At 52.0% G+C, this 23541-nt stretch overlaps 8 protein-coding genes across 8 annotated transcripts; 5 read left to right on the top strand and 3 right to left on the bottom strand.

Moving 5' to 3' along the window:
- Positions 1–1161: 1161 nt before the first annotated feature.
- Positions 1162–1813, top strand: BP01DRAFT_374261 (TspO/MBR family protein; the record flags this gene model as incomplete). Its single annotated transcript, XM_025576820.1, has 2 exons — positions 1162–1264; positions 1353–1813. The coding sequence occupies 2 exons, from the start codon at positions 1162–1164 to the stop codon at positions 1811–1813; spliced, it is 564 nt and encodes a 187-aa protein (XP_025430853.1).
- A 477-nt stretch (positions 1814–2290) lies between these two features.
- On the top strand, positions 2291–3395 carry BP01DRAFT_297650 (OB-fold domain-containing protein; the record flags this gene model as incomplete). The annotated part of the gene is made up of 3 exons (XM_025571883.1): positions 2291–2429; positions 2584–2778; positions 2842–3395. 3 exons carry the CDS (start codon positions 2291–2293, stop codon positions 3393–3395), a joined length of 888 nt encoding a protein of 295 aa, XP_025430852.1.
- An 87-nt stretch (positions 3396–3482) lies between these two features.
- On the bottom strand, positions 3483–6205 carry BP01DRAFT_357218 (uncharacterized protein). Its single transcript, XM_025575148.1, has 3 exons — positions 5102–6205; positions 4937–5039; positions 3483–4887 (listed from the first exon to the last, which is right to left on the bottom strand). The coding sequence occupies exons 1-3, from the start codon at positions 5918–5920 to the stop codon at positions 3779–3781; spliced, it is 2031 nt and encodes a 676-aa protein (XP_025430851.1). The 5' UTR covers positions 5921–6205; the 3' UTR covers positions 3483–3778.
- An 852-nt stretch (positions 6206–7057) lies between these two features.
- On the bottom strand, positions 7058–8630 carry BP01DRAFT_357217 (uncharacterized protein). The gene is made up of 5 exons (XM_025575147.1): positions 8402–8630; positions 8310–8336; positions 8019–8256; positions 7462–7956; positions 7058–7402 (listed from the first exon to the last, which is right to left on the bottom strand). The coding sequence occupies exons 1-5, from the start codon at positions 8464–8466 to the stop codon at positions 7289–7291; spliced, it is 939 nt and encodes a 312-aa protein (XP_025430850.1). The 5' UTR covers positions 8467–8630; the 3' UTR covers positions 7058–7288.
- A 2022-nt stretch (positions 8631–10652) lies between these two features.
- BP01DRAFT_357216 (uncharacterized protein) lies at positions 10653–11685 on the top strand. The gene is made up of 2 exons (XM_025575146.1): positions 10653–11384; positions 11457–11685. Exons 1-2 carry the CDS (start codon positions 11095–11097, stop codon positions 11461–11463), a joined length of 297 nt encoding a protein of 98 aa, XP_025430849.1. The 5' UTR covers positions 10653–11094; the 3' UTR covers positions 11464–11685.
- Positions 11686–16892: 5207 nt separating this feature from the next.
- On the top strand, positions 16893–19350 carry BP01DRAFT_366088 (serine/threonine-protein kinase; the record flags this gene model as incomplete). The annotated part of the gene is made up of 3 exons (XM_025576395.1): positions 16893–17063; positions 17120–17863; positions 17923–19350. 3 exons carry the CDS (start codon positions 16893–16895, stop codon positions 19348–19350), a joined length of 2343 nt encoding a protein of 780 aa, XP_025430848.1.
- A 985-nt stretch (positions 19351–20335) lies between these two features.
- BP01DRAFT_357211 (exosome non-catalytic core subunit RRP42) lies at positions 20336–22192 on the top strand. The gene is made up of 2 exons (XM_025575145.1): positions 20336–21178; positions 21267–22192. The coding sequence occupies exons 1-2, from the start codon at positions 20624–20626 to the stop codon at positions 21918–21920; spliced, it is 1209 nt and encodes a 402-aa protein (XP_025430847.1). The 5' UTR covers positions 20336–20623; the 3' UTR covers positions 21921–22192.
- Positions 21956–23531, bottom strand: BP01DRAFT_357210 (uncharacterized protein). The gene is made up of 2 exons (XM_025575144.1): positions 22833–23531; positions 21956–22733 (listed from the first exon to the last, which is right to left on the bottom strand). Exons 1-2 carry the CDS (start codon positions 23232–23234, stop codon positions 22317–22319), a joined length of 819 nt encoding a protein of 272 aa, XP_025430846.1. The 5' UTR covers positions 23235–23531; the 3' UTR covers positions 21956–22316.
- Positions 23532–23541: the final 10 nt, after the last annotated feature.

The raw sequence follows: 23541 nt of genomic DNA, 5'->3' as shown, positions 1-23541 counted from the left end.
TGTGTGAGGTAATAGCCACAGTAGTTGATATCTCTGGGAGTGCGACTCGCTTTTGTAGAGCATCCTTACGAAGATTAAGCTCAGGTGTCGTTATTGTGGGCTATTAAACCCATGTGTTCTGATCTGCTATTACAATGCATTGTGAAAGTCAATTATTGCTTTTCGATAGGCTCTCATGCAAGGACAGGGAATAGACCAGGATGTAGATGGTAGGGATCTTCAGGGCGCTCTTATTAAGGTCGAACGGGTTGGCTATCTCGGGTGATCGTCAATGGTCATTCATCGTTGATCAAGGTCTGTCGGCTTCCTCAACAAGGAAGTTGTGCTGAACTTGATAGAGCATATGAAGAGGTGACAATTGCATGCAAGTCAATGGGGGTTCAAACAAGTTCATTGAGGACCCGTGAAAGAGCAACAGGATGTGCACCAGCTCGAACCTGTATCAGTCAACTGTATGAGACCGCTATATCGCGACATAATGTAAGAACTTGAAGGGCAAGTGATTAGGTGGCTCCAAATAAACAGGTAGCAAGGTTGATGTGCAGGCAACTCATACTAAAGCCCTACTTTAAAGGACTACTCCGTCGCAACAATTAGATCGCTAAAGCGAGCAAAACAAGGCCTGGATTACATGTAGTGTATATCCTAGCTCTTTTGACTAATGACTGGAAGAGAATTCAACCTCATGAACCATACTAAGGAAAGAGTATTAAGAGTCGTATACTGAAATCAAGCGTAGCCCCAGCAATCGCGTGCGATAGTCTGAGCTCGAGGTCAAGAGCTCAATACCACTCATGCCAAGGCAAAAGTCAGTTATTTAGTTGGGGACCAGACCCTCCCTCTCAAAATGCTCAATTCTTCGAACAGCACACCAGGCTACTCAGATTGCAGAGGGCGACGTGGCCGCATGATTCGCACGTGGAGAGATTTTAGAACAGAGAGGAGGAACCCCAGATCGCAGCCGACATGACGTCGGTGTCGACCGTCCCTGTCCCGATCGATCTCCATCCGGCCATCGACTGACTGTATGAACGCGTCTACCCGATTACTTAAATAAACCAGGGACCTACAACCTGTTTTGTGGGCTAGAATAATTTCTCGCTACTTCAAAACACAAGCCTCCAACTACCTCTTCAAGCTTCTACAACACAATACAACACAATGCCGTGGTCCATCGCCCTACCGCAGGCGATCTTCTCCTCGCCGGTGCTATCCGTCGCCGCCCCCATCACCGCAGGGACCTTCATCGGCTTCCAAACCAACAGTACGTGTCCTCTTTCTTTCTCCTGGAGAACCAAGCCAGACAACAGGACAGCTCCCAAGCAGAACACAAATCTCTAACGCTTAACCAGAACAATCCCGCACCAAATCCGTCTACCGCAACCTCCAAAAGCCGCCGTTCTACCCGCCCGCCTGGCTCTTCGGGCCCGTGTGGACAGTCCTGTATGGGCTGATGGGCTACGCGGCCCACCACGCCACAGTCGCGGGCACGACGGTCTCGCCTCTCTCCTCCTCGACGGTGCAGGAATGGGCGGTGCACTCGCAGGGCCTGTACACCTCGCAGCTGGTGCTGAATTACCTCTGGATGCCGCTATTCTTCGGGCTGCGCAAGCCCGCCTGGGCGCTTGCGGACATGCTGCTACTGGGCGGCAATGTCGCGGCGCTGATGCACACGTACTACCAGCATGACCGGCCCGCGTTTTGGATGCTGGTGCCGTATGCGGCGTGGTTGGGGTTCGCGACGTATCTGAACGCCGGGGTGGGGATCCTGAATCAGTGGACGATTGGAGAGGGGGAGGAGAAGCAGGAGTAACTTGAGATGTATACTACGACCTTTGCTATGTACATGAGAGAGTAATCAGGAAGGTAGTAATCTGTTCTACTGTTACGTTTATCCTTCATACTGTCAACGACAAGTGGTAGACAGCTAACTTGAAAGCACCATCCGAAATGATCTACACTACTACTCTCAGCATCACACCGGAAATACTCCGTAAGGATGATCAACAGATCTTCCCATCAACTCCACAAGGAACAACTAGCTTCCACGGTGTGTACTGCTTAAAGTTAGACGTTAGGACGAGTAACGAACTATGGAGTAGCTCCAGGCTGTACAGAAACCCCCACCCTATCACCACGTGCCTTCCGATAAGCCTGTAGGTACAGTTCCTCCTCCCTCCGTCCAAAACATCTCCGGATCGATCCCCCATTAACTAACTAATTGTCCTCAAATAAATACAATCAAACCCGACGAAGACACTACCCCAGCGCCAGCCATGGAAATGGCCCCATGGCCACAGCCGAAAATGCCACCACAACCCTCGAATTCTACCCGACCTACTGCTTCAAGGCCTCCCCGACCCACTTCACCTGGGTAAAGATGGCCGTCGCGGATGTGCTGCACCTGAAAAGACGAGCAGAATATCCAGGTAGGATACACCTACCTACCTACCTACCTACCTACCTACCTATGACACTACCGATGAGATTCTCCCGTCATCGTACCCGCAAAACCCCCCCTGTTCCTACCCAACGAACACCTTATTATCTGAATCAAAACTAATACCCCCCCTTGGGGGAAAGATCAAGCAACCTTCTTCCACCTCAACCACCCCATCCGCTTCATCGCCATCGCAGGCATCATAACCTCTCGAACCGAGTATCCGCGCGTCACGATCCTGACACTGGACGACAGCAGCGGCGCTACGATGGATATCGTGGTGTTGAAAGCTGATCCTGCTGCAGTAGCAGCACCAGAATTACCACAAGCTTCCGCCGGTTCCAACCCCACGACACACACACCCGCCGCCAACACATCCAGCACGACACTCACAGCCCAAGAACCCGAACAACAACAACAATACCACCACATCTCCCCAACCACTCACCATCCCATCAACATCACACCCCTCGTCCCGGGAACCCTTGCCCTCCTGAAAGGCACCCCCTCGACGTACCGGCAGACGGTGCAGCTGCAGCTGGAGCGATGCAGTCCCCTGCACACCACGAGCGCCGAGATGCGGTTCCTGGATCAGCGGACGCGAACGCGCGTGGAGGTGCTGTCTACGCCGTGGGTACTGGGCGCTGATGAGGTGGGCCGGTTGCGGCGCGAGGCGGACGCGGAGGAGGAGCGGGTGGAGGCGGAGGTGGCGCGGGGACAGAGGCGGCTGCGGCGGAGGGGAGCGCGGGAGGAGCGGGAGTACCGCGGGATTATGGAGCGGTGGGAGGCCGAGGAGAGGGTGCGGGAGAGGGAGGCGGCTGCAGCGCGCGCGGCGGGGGTGGAGTTGACGCGGTTACTTGCGAGTATTAAGCAGAAGAGGCGGAGGGTCGATCATGATGACAAGGTCGGTGAGAGGGAGAATTCAAGGAGAAGGGTGTGTGGTGGAGAGCAGTAAAGAATGATGACTTGATGGATGTATATTTTTGTATATCGCGGCGGGGCATGTCGTATATACTGGAAACCGAGCAAGGGAAGATCTGATACCCAGGGCTGAACACTACCGAAGAATGTTATTGATACAGTTTTCTCGAATACAGACCGACAACACAGGGCTAGGAATGTAATACAATAATCCCCCACAAAGGCGAGGGACTTCGGGCAGTCAGTCGTAAGCATTATCATCATGTCGTAACAGACGTTAAACCCACGCAGCGCTATCGATAACAGACACAAAGAATGAAACATCAACACAAACGCACGCACAATGGATATCTTTTCCAAGCAACGCATAAAAGAAACAACTATCGGCAAGACGATAAACAAATAGCGTCCCCAACTTCAGCGGTAGCCATACGTCTTGTAATCATAACCTGCGCTGCCTGTACTGCTGACTGGGTTGCTGCGATAATAATCTTCGTCCCCACCCCAGCTGCTCCGCTTCTTCTCCTTGTCTCGCTCCCGGATGGCTTCATAGAGCCTCTGGTCCTGGGTCTCCGGATCAAGGTCCTTGTATCGACGACGGTCCTCGATGATATCGCCCGGAAGGGCGGAACTGTTTGATGAATAGTAATACTCGCCATCTGATGCTCCCGGATATCTTGTGTTTCCGCTGTGAGCCAAAAGATCGCTCTCCGAATGCCGGTAGTCAGTTCCACCATTGCCGCTTCGCGGGCTGCGCGGCCGTGCAAAAGCAGTCGCTGGACGCTGCGAACTAGGTGTCTCAACGCGGTAGTGATGGGCATCTTGGGTATATGTTTGGTCTGCCACACGGGTAGCAGACAGAGTGGGACTGTCTCTTGGGCCGGAGCTTGTCGTGGAACCCGCGTGACGATGAAGGCCGGAGCCTCCTTCCTCGTAAACCTTGCCACCCCCGGGTTGTGCCGTGTACGGCTTTCTTTGACGCTCGATCGGCCGAGAGGGCACCTCTTGGTCCTCATCATCGTCAACTACGGCGGCCGTCGAGGCAGTTGCGGACGAGGTATGATATGGCTGACGTTCGCGGTCACTTAGCGACGGAGTAGATTCCACTGAACTCACTGACGCTTTGTGCGCGGCCTTTTTGTGACGCTGTTCGGCAACATGTCTCAATTCCTCCTCAGAGATTGGCGGCAAGTCGACGCCACAGTGTCGCATGATAAACTGATCGACCTCTTCCCTCAGGGATAAGTCTGGTATGCTCGGAAACAGTCGCCGTGGAATCTCCTTCGGGAACCGTTCTCTTCGATTGTCGGGATTGTTGATAGGCATATTTAGAACAGCTTTTTGGAAGCGTTCGTACTCCTTGTCAGGGTGAGCTTGAATCATTAGCGTAGCCCATCGCTCGAATCCCCGTGGAGTCAAGCCTGGGATATCCGGTCTTTCATTCAGCTTGTTTTGAACGAGGTGGTGCTCTGCCTCCACCTCGCGAAACAATCTTGAAATTGACGATGTACGATCATCGAAGATGTCTGGCATTGAGTCAGCGCAGTCCAGAATTAGTATCATAATCTCACTAACCTTGCCAAGGATAAGGATCTGAAGTTACAGCCGTATCCTCGTAGAACTTTTGCAATTTCTCAGGAGTCACAACTAGCGTATTTCCGGGTGGATAGTCCTCGATCTATTGGTGTTTGGCCAGTCAGCGTCAGAGACCCTCTATCTATGTAGGGTGAATGGGCCTACCAGATGGACCGCCACTCCACGTAGAAGTTGACCGAGTCTTTCTGTCGGCTTTCCTTTCACAAAAAGCTTGCCCCAAATCTTTTCCAAGGTTGTCATCTCCGTCACTGTAACATCTCGCGATGGTGGCTTTGGTCGAGAAGAATCCACAGTATGGTTATGGTCACTAACCTGACTCGCAGGTGATCCGCGACGATCGGTTGAGGGTCCAGAAGAAGCGCCCGGGTATAGGTGGGGGCTGACCGGACGCCCCGCTGGTGGTACAGGCGTCGGGTAGTCACTATGATCGGGGCCAACTTTGGGCGGAGGTGGTGGAGGAGCAGCTTGGGGCGCCGCGGTGGGATATGTCGGTTCTCCATAGGTGGGGCCAGTCGATTGCGGAGGAGGAGGTGCCCATTGCGGCGATGACGCTGGCGGTTGTTGTTCGCTATGTAGACCGTCCAAGCCCGTTGCTTTCAGCTGCTGTATGACAGTTGCCGTTATCTGCGACACCACATCCGGAGACAAGTACGCTGGGGTCTCAGCTTGGCGGAAGGCAGAGTTGACAGCCTCATTGATCCTCCCGGCAGGCGGCTGTTGCTGTGGCTGCTGCCATGCGTTCGGATCGTATGACGGATTGTTATAATAGTTTCCCGGTGAGGAGGGCCGAGGAGGCACTTGAGGCTGAGCGATGTTCGATTGGTCAGGCCCATATTGCGCTGGGTATTGCACTGGGTACGGGGGCGTGAATGCAGATGCGCGGTTCTCGTTGGCATTCAGATGGCTTGCGTGGGGATATTGGGGATATGAGCCGCCATTGTTGGAGAAGCCGTTGTACGCCATCGAATAAGGAATGTTGGTTGGGTAAGACAAATTCAAGAGATCGTTGCCCTGCACTTTAGTACCGGCACGGGATGATCATCGATGAAACGCAGGGCCCGTAAGGAAGGAGGCGGGGAAAGCTTGAAGTAGAATAACGACAATGAAGGAATAGAAAGAGAGCAAAGGCGGGGGGGGGGACCGGAGGAATGCGACGCTGTTGTGGCGAAGTGGTCTTCTTCTTTCTGGTGTATTCTGTAAGAGGGACGAAGAATGGAGTAGAATCAGGGAAAGGTTTCGGAGTAATCGGAAGAGCGAGAGAGTGTGAGGAAGAGAGAGAGAGAGAGAGACGGAGGTGGAGAGAAGGAGGGAGGAGGGGCGGCGGGCGGCAGGCAAAGCGGGCGGCGGATCTTGAAACAAACCGTGTTGCCAGTCGGGCAAAGTCACGGGGAAAGGACAGGCAGAAAAGCCCTGGTGGAGCTCGCTCGGGGGAAAAAAAAGATAAAATAATGGATCGTATGTCAGTCTAGAATCAAATGTCAGAAAATGAAGGAGTTGCAGGAAAAAGCAACAGCAGCAGCAACAGCAACAGCAGACGGGGCAGAAGATAAGAAACCTCGTTTCAACCTGCCATACGTCATGATCGATTCGACGGGTTTGCGGGGAAATCAAATCAAAATTCATTTGTGCTTAAGAAGTGATTTGAGCAATATCGCAGCTGGCATGCCAGCGTCTCCCCTCTTGGTCAAACGAGGGTTGCACACCATACCACTTCATCCTCCCGCCGATTTGGGCTATTCTCTATGTTCATCAGTTGCCCCAGTGGCTGGGGTTTCTAACTGTAATGCAACCGGGAGGAGGTCGTGCGTCTGGTCTCTACTCAAACGGGCCAATGTCAGGATGTATACCCCCAGAGTACATCAGGACACAGGAATGCTGACGTACTCACCAGGGCGCAACCTCGAGCTTTGGCCCTTGACCCTCAGGAACTAGACTGATGATAACCACGGTACGCAGGTGGGCAGCGGGCCGCCTCGGTTCCCAGGCCAACTATCGTAGGTTCCATGGACTATTCCGAGCAATAAGATCTAGAAAGTAAATGAAGTGAATCGGAGTTGAGATGTCAAAAGCCAGTGTTGCATTGCTAGAAACCAGGAAGAACAAAAGCCATCGCACAAAAGCTCGACAACATCGTTTCTCACAACGCGTGTTGACTGCACATCGACTTCACCTGTGCCTTGAAGTGAAGGGAAGTAAAATTAGAGGCATACCAAGATACCCGTCGGCCGGAAGAGGGACTTTCGTAGAATGGTGAAAAAAGCTTTTCCGGGCGACTGGTAACCTTTTTGTACAGGTACGTGTATTTCACCCATGCATTGTATTGAAGACCTTTCACATGAAGTTCTGGGGTTCCTCCGGGGTCTCGTCCTCATCAGAGGGCACTTCCTCGCCAAGTGGCTCAGGGACACGCATGGAAGGCTCTCTGCCCCGAGGGACGCGCCTGCCCTGTATCTTGTTAGTGGACACTGCCTGTTGAAAATCCTTCAATGTGAGCTGCGACTTACAGGGACTCTAACCCACTTGGAGGTGCTTCCTTCGGGCTGAGCCACCTCAGGCACATTGTGGAAGTAATCTTCATAACGAGTGTCAGGGACTTTCTTGTTGAGAGTGGCAGTCCGGAAGCCGTCACCCCCGGGGCCGTGTCCGAAGTACTGGCGATCATTGATGGTAACCAGAGAGTTCTCATCCTTGCGGCGAGACTCGCTCCAGTTCTCGGTGCCATCATTCTCCCCAGGGTTTCCATCTTCGAAGCCTTCGTACGAGGCGGAGTGGTTATCACCAACGTTCATCTTCCCGGTCGACTCAGTCATAGAGGTAAGCTCAGCCTGGCTCTGTGATTGTGTCAACCATGCAACGCAGCTAAGAGCTGTACTTGAAATCCCTTCGATACTCACACTTGCGGTATCGCCGATCGAAGCCGTGGCATTGTCCGAGAACTGACGCTGTCTTCCCTGCATCGGGTCCACGTCTAGGATGTTCTGAACACAGTTGAGGCATCTCTATTAATGAAGTATGGTCAGACAGCTAATTACCACAACTGGGCGGCGACACAAGGACATACAACAGTATCACGATCCCCACGCTGATTCTTCGCAAAGTGCTCCAGAGTCTTAGTCTTGTCGCAGCTGGAACACTTGAGCTCGACGATGGAACCGCCAACGCAGTTGCGGCAGCGCGCATCACAACCATCAGTGGCGACTCGGTTACCGCGAAGCACGACGGCATGACGAATTATCTCCTGCTGACGCTTGGAGTAGGTTTCCACAAGACGGATCTTCTTGCAACTGGCACATTTGACCCTGTTTCCTGTCAGGTAAAAAGTATATCAGACACAGACGAACGGGATGCTGACTTGTCCGGAAGGATAGTGTTGTTGATCCTATATTGATGTGTATGAGTAAGAATATATAGCCAGAAGGTAAGAGTAAAGGAGGTAAGACGTACCGCGCTCTCATGGCATCACTGTAGCCTCCACTGTACGCACTGGGGGGCTTCCTGGTCATACTCATGGTTGCGGTAGGCTCGGGAGGTTCATGTGATATCACGTGCGTTGTGGTATACAGCTGTAGAAAAGGTCTAGGGATGCTAGAAGGTGACGAGGAGACGGAGGAATAGAGGAGAGAGAAAATGCACTGAGATGTCGGCTGTGTTGGCTGGGGTTGGTGTTGTTGAGTGATTGATCCTGTTGTCAAGGTGATGATGCCATGGTGCCGTGACAACTTACACAGTGAACATAGTGAATATATCCAGTCGCTCCCTTCAAGCTTCAGTCATTGGGCTTGCTACCTGCTTGCTCTGAGGAGTTGAGAAAGTCTTAGAGAGTCCGGACTCTATGGATGAGCTGACAAAAACCTAGTCTGTGTCTCATTTCTTCCAGGTTATCTAGGCTCTGATTTAGGAAGGTGTTAGCCAAACTGAGCCTCTCTGTATATAACTACGACCGCAGGTAAAGTCTCCTGTCCAAACCTATCGGTCCCAGCTAAGGAAATGCAGAAGGTCGTCGTGCTACTAACATACATAACACAGTACACTGAGAGACTACAACATTGAAAGACAAAGACAACAAACGTGGCTGCAGCCGAGATGTTTCTTCCATGGTATAGATATCGAATTGGTGGTTGGCGCTCCAACACCGAGTTGGTTTGACTTCGACCATGTCTTGCAGTCTCAGTGAGTATTGGGCGAGTGACACAAAGGTGACTTTGGGTAGACGGGGTAAGATTTCATGCTGCTGAGACAAAACAAAGGATTATGGGAGCAAAGACCGCGAAGCCCACACTCGTGCTTCCGTCACCGTTGGCAAGGAAGCCTACGATGTCAAAAAGGCTGACATGACACAACTGTCATGTCAACACAGACGGAAAGCTTGGACTGTACTACATAGCAGAGGTATAACAGAGGAGATAAGATGATGATTATGATGTAAAAGTGAGGAGCCAGCTGAAACCGACACACGTCAGGAGCGAGTGACATCTGCTCTGCGGTGGCAGGTCGGCCTACAATTGCTCTGGGTTATGGCACATCAATTCCGGAAGTGGGTAAGGGGCCCAGGTACCAGGGGGCGCTGTCCGTCAATATGATGTCGGAGGCAAACGACGATGGATGGATCAGGTCCGATCTGGCATGCAGCATCGCGGGAGGACTGCAGGCACCCTGGTCCCTACTGCAAAGCACAGCCCCTGGTCCAGCAATCATGTGTCATTCCAGCACCTGGGGACATCAGCTCTCATTTCGCCTGGCTGGTGGCAAAGAATTGGAATCTTTCGGCTCGGTTGACGGATCAAATTGGCCCCTGAGGTACGACCCTAGTCGATTCCTACAAACACAGACACATACTCCGTAAGCACCTAGTCGTCCTCTCTGGCCAAACACAAGGCGTAGCAACGATAGGAGAAGGATAGGGCTGGCTAATTATTGTCGATTTAAAACCCCTCTGGGCCATCGTACTTTGGTCATGGGTTCCTGTGGCGGAGTCATCTCGGACGCAGAAGGGAGGGATACTATCTTCGACTAGTTAGCTTTTTGGAATCCCTAGTGGCGTTCCAGAAATATGTCTAGCCGTGTCTTGCGCAGACGATGCTCTGATGATCCTCCAAAATCCAGCGTGGAAATGACTGCCGCAGTTCATCCGAGCCAGCGGTCACAGGGAATGCAGGCCGGATAGGAGCGATGCCATTCGATCGAGGACATCCTTTTTTTCCTGCTGGTTTTCTTTTTCTCTTGGGTTCCCATTACCTGACGGAGGGATTGCGCGGTTTTTTCATCCCCTGAAGATCCTTCTCCTCCGCTTCGACGCAGCTGGCTCAATCCTTCTGGAACACTCGTAGAATGTGACGGTGCAGAAAGCTATACCGCAGTAGTCATTGGTATAGTAGCTAAGAGGGAAGTGTTACTAACAGCTAAGGACAGGCGGGTCTGCAGCAGCGCAGATGCTAAGGATGGAGACATTGGCGAGGACGGTGAAGAAGGCAGAGAAAGCGCGGGATGGAGACAATGGTTGAGTTCCACTGCGAACAACACGACCACTGGTCAGCCGGGCTGGTCGGGAAGCGGAGACGGAAACTACACCGAGTGGGGATCCGCATTCCCCGAACGCCCCGGTGCAAACAGAAGCCTCCATCTTGACTCCACTACAATCCACTGTGTCCCCTCCTCACACGAATCATTCTCGCATGGACTCCACCTCCCCTCTAACCCTCCCTCCCATGGATTTACTTGGACAAGTTGGAATTAGTCCAGATGACTTTAGTCTATTCGATTGCAGAGAAAGACCATGGCCTCTTGAAAACTGTGTCATCAATTGAGAAGCATCCACCCTTCCCTTTCTGCGCTGGTGCCCGAAACTTTCCCAGCAATCTTATTACCAGTCTGTTCGCTGCTGACTTGCAACCCCTTACTAATCTCGCCAGCGTTTGAGCTGTCTCTATCTGTTGCGATTATATCGAATCAAACCCTCTGGACAGCCAAGGGACTACGAACATTTGTAAGGGAGGGCAACCAGCTCGGAACAAACCAGTAGTGCCACTCGGGTTGTTTCGGAGTAGCGGACATTGCTCCCTGAAAAAGAAAGACACCGCTAAACCGAGTCTCAGTCTTAAGAGAGGCGGAGGATCAACATCATTTTGACAGGAATCAATATGCACTCCAGACGGTTCCCAGGGCCTCCCTCCACGCGTCTTGCCCCTCCCCCGCCACTTTATTCTTGGTCGGACGAAAGAGAAAAAAAAAAATCGCGTGAAAAGAGGGTCAAAAGAACTGCAAGGAAAAGGAAAGAAAAGAATGAGGAGAAACGAAAAGACGGTGACTGGCATGAAATGGATTGGAAGGTCAACGCACTTCACACAGGCGGTGACAACCGTGACGGGCCGTCGATTCCGTCCCTCTCTCCCTGGCGCCATCCACCAACGTTCGACGGTTTGGTAGACTACTGTAAGGTTGATTAGTAGTCTAATCCATAGTTACTCCGGAGTAGTTAGTGAGCAAAATGATATTCACTCACCGCATGATTAACGGAGCACATCGGATTTCCGCGACTTTCAACTTGGATTGAGACAGGAAGGACGCAAACCTGAGACGTTGATGTTCCTACGACCCGTCCGTCCCATTAACGATCATGACAGCTGCTATCCCTGATATTGCCAAGCGAAACGCCGTAGCCTACGCCATACCCATCGCCGTGTTTTGCCTCGGTCTGTCACCCCATTTGTTTGCACCGTGTCGCCCTCGACCTGATACTGTGATGCTTTAAGTTACTGGACTGGAAAACGCAAGTAGGTGGCATCTAGCCGAGCAAACGAGACTAGCGGCAACAATCGCTTGATCATGAGGTTGGCACCACCAAGTTAGCTAACGAGCTGGGTCACCGCCACGCCTAGGATCAGACGAAAGCTTCAAAATCAAACTACTAGTCCTCGCGCGCTACTAGGCCAACATTCCCAAGAATGAGTTCCGTGACCGACCGGTAGGTGGCAAAAAGGCAGAAGTCAGAATCAGCCGTCGCTACAGTTACTTTATCACCAACAATCCAGACCCTGGGAGCTGAGAGTTGTAGCTCGTCGTACTTCCACTCGGACGACCGGATCTGATCTCGCAGCTTTAGCTACAGCTGATCAACATCGCCTCATGTACGATAATGCGATATGTGTGGGTGGGTTGGTACTACGGATGTAGGGCCGTCGGCATCAAAGCATCACTCTTTCATCAGCCGCAGAATTATGGTTTAGACTCTTGCTGTATTGGACTCAGTCTTCTCTACTCCGTACGTTCCACAGATGAAAACATGAGCAGCTGATCTGCGTGCATATGCACCGGGGCTCTTCGAAGTATCAACTGTGGTGGATGCATTTGCGGTGGATCACTTGTTGCTCAATATCCCAATCCGGTAATATGTGTTTTGCCTACTGTAGCCATTGATCAGACGCCGCCTTTGCCAGGCATACATTTGAAATTTGAATATTCAATACATGATTATTGCTTTGAGGTGGCCATTTATTGTATCATAGCATGCTGGGATTGGGCAATGGCTATCGAACAGATCATCTGTCCACAGAGTCCTGAGTCGCTAGCCGAAAGCCTGGGGAAGTTAGTAGTCAGTGACTGTAGACAATCCACCTGCTAGAATGTTGCGCCTCGGACTATGTAGTTCTCTAGAGACAATGAGGCAGTCACCCCGCGGAAATTGCGCCTAACACTCTCCAAAATGACCGGAGATGAAGCATCCCAGACTGGAAGCATCCATGATCTGTACGACCGTCGCCCGCAATGCAGCGACAGAACCTTGCGTTTATTTGTTTTTCATCGTGCTTTCAATTGAATACAGAGTCCAGAAACACGCAATGCTCAAGAGGGGCAACCCGCGGCGGCATCCTGCCTTACTCTAGAAGCTTGATGGGGAAAAACTAGATGGATGCAAGCCACTTCCTTGAGTTATTCCCCGAATAAAAATTGTTGGGGTGGGATGGAAGATCAGATGTTACAAGCAGCGCTGCCATGGTGGCGGTCAGCCACCGTGCGTCTCCATAGCCATCATGCCCAGCCACTGTTGCTTGCTTTTGTTTTTGTTGACAGAGACTGAGACTATCAACGGATCCAGATAACTGACTACCTGCATGAACTGCGACCGCGCTCAATGTTGGCTCCATCACTCTGGGTTAGTCTGTGGGCCTGACTCATGATTGTCTGCCAACTTTGAAGGTGCTCTGAGTTGGATACCAGAAAAAAAACCGGTAGCTATTGTGACTTGTCACCGGGCCAATTCATCCTTATAGCTCAGCAAGGAAACACATATTGAAAAGCCTTGGGTTTAATGTATCGTCCATGAAGGTTTTTTTTTGCTGCTTGAATCATAAGGCGATGAGGTAATGCACGTCCCACCTTATCGACCAGCATGAACATGGATAATGGGTATCGTACTCCGGAGTCGCTAGGGGACCCAAGCTGCCACGCGAGGGAGAATTGCCGCTCCCCTCATTGAGAATCAACCTGTCAAACTCATGAGATCGTTCGATCCCGACTCCCTCCTGGAGCTCGACCATCCCGGGACCCTGCGTGGGACGGTCATGGGAGGGGAAGAATGGATCATGGAGCCTGGAGGCAGGAGATGGACGACCATCCATCCAATCTGCCCATCTCTTTCTCGAGTCCTAGACTCTATCTAGCAGCTGGCAGTATCACCCATGCATGGCCCTTGGGAGTTTGCAACCCAGAGGGCAAGCGAAAAACGCGGCCCAACCCCTGGTCATCCTTGCTAGCGCCCGTCTAACGATCACTAGAGGCGGAGTCCAAGTGGAGCTCATTAAGGCTGGACCGTCAGAGGTCCTCGAAGGCGACTGGTATTTACGGACCTCGGAGCTTCTGCTAGTGACTGATTCGTCCTTAGTTCCTCTCGCAACTCTGTGAATGGGTGCCTTTTCTCGTTGCTGTCCACTCCTTATGATTCGGCTGGATGCGGAAGGTTTAACCCTAGAGAGTCCTTATCCTAGGGTGAACTCTGTCATTGTGCGCACTCGTCAGCGTCGGATGTGATGGGATCGGGTCAGGCGTTTCCAAGTTGCAAAAGGTTTTCACTTCTCAAGGAATGGTGCGCTCTGACTCGCCGATTGCACGGAGCGTTGCGCCGCAGAATTTAAGGAAGGGAGACAGGTGATGCACTGATGAACCGAGGAGTGAGAGACTGATGGGCTACCCTTCACAATCGGGTATGTCCTCCGTTGTGACAGTACCATACCATTAAACTTCCCTATAAATGGGCGCACTATGGCTTTATAGTGTTTGTTGTAGTGCACAAAATGAGCTATGATCATTGGATGGAAATGAAGGTGCAGCCCCAAGAGAGGTTAGTTCAAGGGCGGACAATTGGGTCCTGGAATAATGACCTCCCTCAATGCGACTAGTTCATGTGAATTTCCAGCGCTAGAGTAGCAGAAACAGTTGACTGACCCTTTTTTCCGGGTGCAGTAGATGTGTAACATAATTACCGTATTAATCTCCAGATGCTGCAAGCTGCGGCCACCAGAGGAAAAACAAAAAACATGTACTCCAGTGACAGACGAAAGGGAAAAAAAAAACAGAAAAGAAAAACAAAAAAAGCACAACACGAAGACGAATCAGACAGGAAGGTTTCTGTTCTGCTCGACCATGATGTAATGAATTGCAGTGTGTGAATCCACCTCTCGTTTCCGATATGGACTGAGTTGCTATTGATCAGAAAGAAAGTGTCGTCATATCATCACTCCTATTCTGATCAAATGTGCATGGAATAGCAGAATAGCAGCCTTGGACAGGAAAGTCTCATATCTTCAACATCAACAATGTTAATTATGATCTTGACATTTCGGTAGTCTCCCACCACCTGAGATTGCCGTCCGTTAAGGGCCCTGGCGCAGGAACCTATGAACTCCTTTTCAGTTTCCCTGGTTGAAGTGGTGGACCTTTTCCGTTCCTCGACCATTCCTCGCCAGTCTTCGGAAATGGTTAGGGTAGAGTGGAGCGAGAGGAAGAAGTGGTGAAAGAGAGGAACACAGCCGTTCGTTACTTTATTCCTTTCCACTGCATTGGGCCTTTATTTATTTGTTTTTATTTCTCCTTCACTTTCTTTCTTTCTTTTATTTTTCTTGCTCGTTTTGGTTTCCCGAAAGGGTTTACTTCTAAGGTATTTTTGTCAGTTTCTCGCGGCGCGCGCTCCATCTTATTATTAGTACTTACTACTTAATAATTATCAGTAGTTACGAGAGGTAGGAAATACTAACCTCAGCATACGTACGACGAGTTTGACGCAGACGGGTTTAGTGGCCATACTAGCAGTCTAGCACCTTTATGGAGCGAATGACGATGGTGGATTGTTGATGAAAGTACTTACTCAACTGTCAGACGGACAGACAGACAGACAGACAGAGAGAGGTGTACTGTGTGGTATGTATCGACTGCTACTAAGGACTGTGTACACAACGTGTATCTGTCTGCGCTTGACCAGTCGCGTCTGGTCAAGTCAACACATCAATCGTCTGTCGCCTTTTTTTACTGCAGTGTCTGCCTTCCACTCCCTCACTGCTCCTTTTTTTCCCTCTTTTGACTTGCTGTATACTCCGTAGGTGGCATCTTTTCCCTCCTCCCCTCTTGCCCACCTTCCCCTCTCTTTTCATCCACTCTGAAAGCGCCATCAGTCCATCACCGCCCAACCCCCAACCTCCCCTTGAGTAGTTCTGCATCACCATCGCTCCATTTGTAATGTGTGGTGATCGATCCCCGAGGCAAAACTACCTATCTATCTCGATCATATCTGCAAAGCCAAGAAGAAATCCAATCCAATCAGAGAATCGTAATAAGAATGTCCCTGTCAGCACTGTCAACTCCTCAATAAGGGAAAAGAAAAATAAAAATAATAAAAAAATCCGTGGAAAATCATAAAATACTTACCCAAAAATCATTCTGGGTATAATAAGTCGCACTATTATCGCTCTGGGATCTGCACCATCTCATCTTGTCCCAAAATTCGCCCCGTTGTCGACCGCTTCTTCACCTCAAGGTCTCCACGGCCCGGACCCAAGGCCTTTCGTCTTGCTTGGTCTTTGCTAAAGCTGTCACCGCGTCAGGGGGGTTCCTCTTTTTACCTCTTTTTACCAGTTCTACACTTGTTAGACTCCTCTATTCCTTCGTCTAGTTCCTCCCTCCTCTTACTCCTCTTACCTAGTCTGACTGTCTGACCCTCCCCTCTCTTACTTTCTTGCTTCTCTTGCTCTCTCCTACGGAGTTTACTCTCCCCCTCTAAACTATTCCCCCCCCCCCCTCCCCTCCTCGCTCTCTCTCTCTCTCTCCCCTCCCCCTCCCTCCTTCTCCCCAAAAGGCGGAACTCCGATCATCCTTTCGTTTAGCCTGTGTCCCACACCCAAAACGGGTCCGCTCCTATCACTACAGTGATCACGTCCAATCCTCTGGGTCTTCCATCTTGTTTCCAGATCTCCCTCTCCTCCACCCTCGCTTCTTTCCTGAGAACTACATGACTACCCCTTTCCCCCTCTTGTCGAATTGTGTTTCGTACGACATTTCACACTCCCCATCTAATCAATCATCTACTTCACTCCCCTCCCCTACCTCCCCCCTCGACCTTCCATTACCACCACCACCACCACCATCACATCATCATCTTCTTCATCATCGATGGGCCAGAACTATTTCTTTCGCGGACTCAACCTAGTATAACTGCGAATGATGAGCTCCTGGCTATACTAAATATCCTCGACACTGACAGGAGATCCCTACCCACTCCTTCGACACATTCGTTACGAGGAAGATATCCGATCAGCATTCCTCTATACCTCTCCGGTACCACCCGGCTGACTTCAAATCTACTGCCCCCCCTCTTCCCCTCCACGACTCATTCGTCCTGCAAAAGTTCCCTTGGTTTTTCTGCTGGCAGAGACTCGAAAGGAGAGACACCATGACTGTATGCTACGATCACTCCTCCTCGAGGAGCCTTACTCCCACCTCAGTCGCCAGTCTTGAAGATAGATTCGAAGTCATCAAAGAGGTTGGTGATGGTAGCTTTGGCAGCGTGGCTGTCGCACGTGTACGGACAGCTGGCTCCAATGTTGCACGAAGAGGAACCATGGTAAGCTCTCATCCCGTGTAAATGTTCGACGTGAGGGTACTGATATCCTTGCTTAGGTGGCAATCAAGACGATGAAGAAGACATTTGAATCATTGGGTCCTTGTCTGGAGCTGCGTGAGGTCATCTTTCTGCGGACCCTTCCACCCCATCCCCACCTTGTCCCGGCCCTCGACATCTTCCTCGACCCGCTGTCGCGCAAATTGCATATTTGCATGGAGTACATGGACGGCAACCTCTATCAGCTAATGAAGGCTCGTGATCACAAACCCCTTGATCAGAAGCATGTCAAAAGCATCCTTTTCCAAATTCTCTCCGGTCTCGACCACATCCACGCTCACCACTTCTTCCACCGCGACATCAAACCGGAAAACATCCTAGTTTCTACATCCGCTCCCAGTGACTCCGCCTTCAGCCGTTACTCTAACCTTGTCACTCCGCCATCCACTCCTCCCACTTACACTGTGAAGATCGCCGACTTTGGACTCGCACGCGAGACCCATTCGAAACTCCCCTATACCACCTATGTCTCGACAAGATGGTATCGCGCTCCCGAGGTCCTGCTACGTGCTGGCGAGTACTCTGCGCCGGTGGACATGTGGGCCGTTGGTGCTATGGCTGTTGAGATTGCCACTCTCAAGCCCTTGTTCCCCGGAGGCAATGAGGTAGACCAGGTGTGGCGCGTATGTGAGATCATGGGCAGCCCCGGTAACTGGTACAGCAAGTCTGGGGCGAAGCTCGGAGGAGGTGAATGGAGAGAGGGCTCTCGGTTGGCTCAGAAGCTAGGATTCACTTTCCCGAAGGTATGGAACGCCGAACATTGGCACGTCTTTTCATGATCAAGGCACTAATATGATGTCAGATGGCCCCTCACTCCATGGAAAGCATTCTTCAAGCACCTCAGTGGCCCGTGGCCTTGAGTCAATTTGTTACCTGGTGCCTCATGTGGGATCCTAAGAACAGACCAACATCCACCCAGGCTCTGAGCCATGAGTACTTTGCCGATGCCATTGATCCGTTGAGACCGAAGTCATCGACTGCTCGCCTTCTGGGTCGGAAGCACTCCGAAAAGGTCCTGAAGAGTGCCACTCGGGAACCGAGCGACTCCTCGACTCTCACTTACAAGGCGTCTTGGTTCAGAAGGTCGTTGATCGGACGCTCCGAGAGTCCGGTTCAGTCTACAGAGAATGACCATACCGCCAAGCCAAGCGTCACCTCATATCCTTCGGAATTGCAACCGAGTAAGACCAGACCTCCGGTTATCAAGCGGGCTACCTGGGCCAATGGCGCTCCCATGCCTATTTTGCCATCAATCAGGCCCGTGTCTCCCTTGTCAAACGCAGTCACCGCGCAAGCAAATGCATCCCTGGCCCACTCTAGCGACAGCGTCGGGAAAGCGGCTAGCAAGAAGATCGGCCGGCAGTTGTCAGTCAATTCCAACGGCAATCACTACGCTGATATCCATCGGCAGGAGGCGGAGAGGGCTCTCAACGGTGGCAGCGCAGTCATCACGCCGAAGGAGAGCTTCTTCTCCCATCTGCGCAAACGTGCCCGTCGGTTGTCTGGACGCAACCAGGGAAATGTGTCCGGGGACGATGTTGAATCGAACGCTGGTTGCATGCCTTGGTCGAATCGCTCCTCGCTTGCTTTGGACTCTGTTAATGTTGGCGAGTCAAAGTCCACCTCCGACTTTGCAGAGCTTGACAAGGCTTTGCAAAGTGTGAGGCACTCCCTTGATTCCAACAACCGCGGAAACGTCCCTGTACAAATCACCACTCATGTGGATGGTGGCAAGCGGCAGTCCATGCCTCAGGGTTCCATCCGAGCAATGGGCGACAGTCCGGTATCAACAAGCGGTAATGGAGCGCCAATTTCCAGCCGGACCAGGCGTACAATTCAGATGTCCAACAACCCAATTCACCGCTACGAAACTCCCGAGGAAGAAGATGAGCTCCTGGACGAGGTGCTGCATTCAGCCAGCAAAGCTGCTCGGCGACTGGCACAGGCTGAAGTTACTTCCGATGGCTCGTCCCATTACAGCCATGCAGCTGGCGCAAATGACAGTGGTCGCCCCTTGCCAAGCCCTTATCCAACCCCATCGCCTTCTGCCAACTGTGAAGGTGGTTTCTTCGGGCCATCGGACGCGACTCCGTGTCGACGACTCCATGCTCCTGAGGATAAGACAGAAGCAAACTCAAACCGCCAATGGCCCACCCCACCTTACGACGAAGCTGAATGGACCAAGCCGGCTACCACCAAGTTCATGACCGGATCAGCGACTTACCGGTAGCTCCTTCAATTTGGAGGACCCTTCCACTTTTCCTTTTACTCATCGTCATCTTTCGCTGAATATGGTTGCATTTATCAAAAAGTCAGAAAAATGAGTGGTCATGCGCATAACCGGCATTTAACCGAGCAAGGCGTACGGGGGATCTGGTGTCTACTGTTTGTTTTATTTGTGTGAGGACTGGCAGCCTTTTTTTCTCCCTTTCATCATTCATCCTGCGCTTCACTTCCCATACCCGTTTGTATAGCTCGAGGTTTCAGTCCGGGGTGCCTTTTTCCTTTGTTTGCATTGTTCTCATACCCCAAAGGCCTTATTCATAGATACAGTCGGCCTCGCAACCTGTTTTCGGCATGCCGTTTGTTCGTCTTCCATTCTTTGACCATTTTTACAACAATACCTGCACATTGCTTATCCCTCGTCCTTGATACCAACTGCGCGAGCCGCAGTTTCTACTCCCATCCACTACCTGATATATATCTGAACCATTCCCCCAACATGTTTTACATACACATACCACCTTTCCTTTTGTTCAAACCCCCTTCATCACTATGTATATTTCCTGTGGCAACATTCAACCTTTCCCCTTCTCACCCTTCATTGCGCGGATGGAGAGTGTTTTGGCACTCTTCCCTCGGAATTCCATTTCACCATTGTACAGTTTATGATTTGGCTGAGGAGCATCGGTGGCTGGTCTGGAGCTTCAACATCTTGTAATATAGGATCATCTGGATGACACATCCGTCTTTTATATATACACAACTAATTCGACAGACCAAGTCTGTACCAACCTGCATATATCTTCTTTCCACGAGTCACAGTCCGCCAATTAAGCACAGTGCCAGTATTGAGGTCGTATAATATATTCCGTCGAGGGCGTGGAAGAAGCAGCCTCCGGGTTCACCGATACGGAACAACTCTTTCGCCGGCATGCCGGCAGAATTTCCCAAAGCAGCACTACGTCAAAAGCTTCATGTCGCCTGGTCGATTCTCCAACCAGTTAGCGAAAAGGCCGGCGCGAAACATTCCACCGCTCGGTCCAGCAGTCATACATATTTTATCTTGCCTGAGGCTTCTTACAATTTTTGCAGCCGAGATTCGTCGCTCGACCTCAGGCAAACGTCTCCCAATTCCCAGCCAGTTCCCAGCATCCTAGCCCTTGATTTCGAATATTCCCACAAGGACTATTGATAGCTGCGGAGACTGTGTACACCTACTCACCACGGTCTTACCTTAGTTTCTCTCACATCATACAAGCGAATATACACACGGACCCAACATGTCAACCCAAAGACAAGCCACCTCCGCCTCGCAAACCCCGCACATCTCCCCCGCCGAACTCTCCTACCTCTACACCTCGCTCAGCCTCCCTCAAAGCCCCATCCGACCCGATGGCCGCTCCGCCACGCAGTTTCGGCCTCTGACCGCCGAAACAGATCTGCTGCCCGGCACGAACGGGAGCGCGCGCGTCGGGTTTGCGGACGGGACTCAGGCGATCGTCGGCGTCAAGGCCGAGGTGGAGCGGACGGTGGTGGGTGCCGCTGCTAGCTATAATTTGACGGAAGAAGAAAGGGAACTCGAAGGTGAGGGTTCTGGTTCTGGCTCTGCGGCCGCTGCGGCCGGCCATGGGTCGTGGGTGCAGATGAGCATTGAGATTCCTGGGTTCCGGGATGATGATGCTTTACCTGTGTTCCTAGCAGAGATGATGCGGGAGCCCTTGGTTGAGAGTGTTTCTTCTTCGAGGGCGAAGGGGAGTGGTGAGGGGGAGATGGAGGGGGGCTTGAAGGGGAGATTGGTTATCAATCGGAGGTGGCATTGGAGGTTGTATATCGATGTGAGTGCTGTTTCCTCCGTTTTCGATCTATGAGCGGGTTTTGGAGTTGGGCTGATTGCTAATCAATCGGAAACAAACAAATAAACAGGTATTACTACTGTCGCAACCACTCTCCTATCCTCTCCCGCTGTTGTCTCTGACGACACACCTGGCACTGCTTGCGACGAAACTTCCCAAGTTGAAATCCAAGGGCGAGGAGGATTCCTTCTTCGATGATGATTGGAACGCCGCCGAGTACCTGTATCCTAGGGCCACTGCTTCGGTTCCGAAGTTTAGCGGCAGTGGCGTGGTGCCGCCTCCGGTGCAGCATGTCCGGCCGCCGGTGACGTTGCTGGTGATTGCCGTGGGCGACAATGTCATTTTCGATCCGAACCGCGAGGAGATTGCCGTCGCGGATACCGTGCTGGCGATCTCGGTGACCCGGGATGGCAGTGCCGACGGAGGTCTAAAGTTGTTGTCCATCCGCACGATTGACCCTCCCTCGCGGTTGACGCAGCCTGGGGTACCGAATTCCGAAAATGTGGCTACGCTGGGTGCTACGACTGGCGCTGGCAGTGAAGAGCAGCCGGCGGCGGCGGTCCTTAACCCGGCAACGGGGGAGGTGGAGGTCCCTGGGGTGTGGAGGCCTCGTCGTGGAGGAGTGAAGAGGCAGACGGTGGCTAAGATGGTTAAGTTGGTGCTGGAAAAAGGCGGCGTCGGTGAGGAGGTCCTGGAGGGTCTGGAGAGTGTGGAGGTGGGTTGAGAGAGAAGTTTTTGGGAGTCTTGGATGAGTTTCGTTGCCTGGGGGCAGTGGATGTCGGTCGGATTGAATGGCTGTACAATCACCCTTGATGATGGACATCATGCGGCTATTCACATGAGATAGGCGCATGTCGACCTGACAAGAGGAGCATGATCCTGAGCCCCTTAGTAACCCGTGTGGTGGTGTCTAGCTCCGGTGGACAGCGTGCAACTAGACGACCCATCATGACCAACCACCGAAGAGAATAGAAAGCTACTACTAGTATTGTACATAGACCCAACATATCAAAGAGATATTCTCGAACCACCCATCCATCATCATCTTACAAACCTCGTAAAGCACTATCTCCGCGTCCAGACACTCCGTGCCACTGGACCCTACCTATCATACAACAATCTACCAAATACCCAACCACTTCTTCACGGGCCTCTTCTGCCCATCCCAATCAACATACGTTCCCTGCACCTCATCACCCGCAAGGTCACGAGCAACAGGCGACTGATCATCCACCGCCTCTCCAGCAATTCCGGTGGTAGCAGCAGCAGCAGCGCCCTCCTCCTCCGGCGCCTCCTCCAACCCATGCGCAATCCGATACTGCCGCCTCTTCTCCGCATCATCGACGCGCTGTCTCCGCTTCTCACGAGTCTGCCGCGACGAATGCTCGACATGCATCCGGAACACCGCCAGCGCCTGCCGCACGGTACTGAACGGATGCGACAACAGATCCGACCAAGAAGGCAGCATATGGGCGAACGGCGAAGTCCGCTTGAAGTTCGTCGTGAATGTGAAAGTCGCCAATGACGTGAGGACGCCCTAACCCACCCCGGCACTAGTCAGTGGCTTCGTTCCAATACTCATCGGAAAACCCTAACCCCCCATCAAGGGAGGGAAAGAAAGAGAACAAAAACTCACCATAGCAATCCAGACATGAATCCCCCGTGACGTGAGGAACTTGTGCGCGACTGTCCCTTCCGGAGGGAACATATTCGGGTACTGCTTCTTGCGCTGTGCCTCTTTCTCCTGCTCCGTCAGGCGGGGCCCGTAGTGGACCGGGTCGGGGGTCATGAGTCGGCCATTGCTGGTGCGGACGACGCGACGCTGCGGGTGCGATGGCGGACGGAACTTGTCGGGCTGGGGGAGAACAATGGGTTTTTCCTTCTTGGAAGAGGATTTGCTGGATGCGCAGCGGTGGGGGGACGTTGTTGTTGTTGTTGTTGTTGTGAGTCTGCTGGTGGCAGTGAGGGCTTGGAGGATTCGGATGGGAGGGATGCCTCGGGGGAGGAGGAAGCGGGGGATTGTGGTTGGTGGTTGCATGTTTTCCTGCGAGGCTGGTCTGAGAGGAGAAAGGGAGAGTGCAGTAGAGATTTGATTGATATGCCTGTCACCGATATGGGTGGTTCTGGGCGGTGGTGTGGACAATTTTCTGACGCCGGAAGGGAAGCCCGGGCGGTGTAATTCAACATCACGTGAAAAGGCGGAATCTTTTTGCGATACCTACCTACAGTACCTTACACAATTCAGGAATGAATGGAAGAGCTTGTTTACTCATACGTATGTTTAGGGCAGAAGAACTTGTGCATATTATCGAGCATGATGCATTGCGTTCCTCAGGGGAAACGAA

This window comes from Aspergillus saccharolyticus (assembly GCF_003184585.1).
Source record: "Aspergillus saccharolyticus JOP 1030-1 unplaced genomic scaffold BP01scaffold_17, whole genome shotgun sequence".
In the NCBI taxonomy this organism is placed as follows: Eukaryota; Fungi; Ascomycota; class Eurotiomycetes; order Eurotiales; family Aspergillaceae; genus Aspergillus; species Aspergillus saccharolyticus.
Note: the sequence above shows the minus strand (reverse complement) of the source record. Positions and strands in the feature narration are given on the sequence as shown.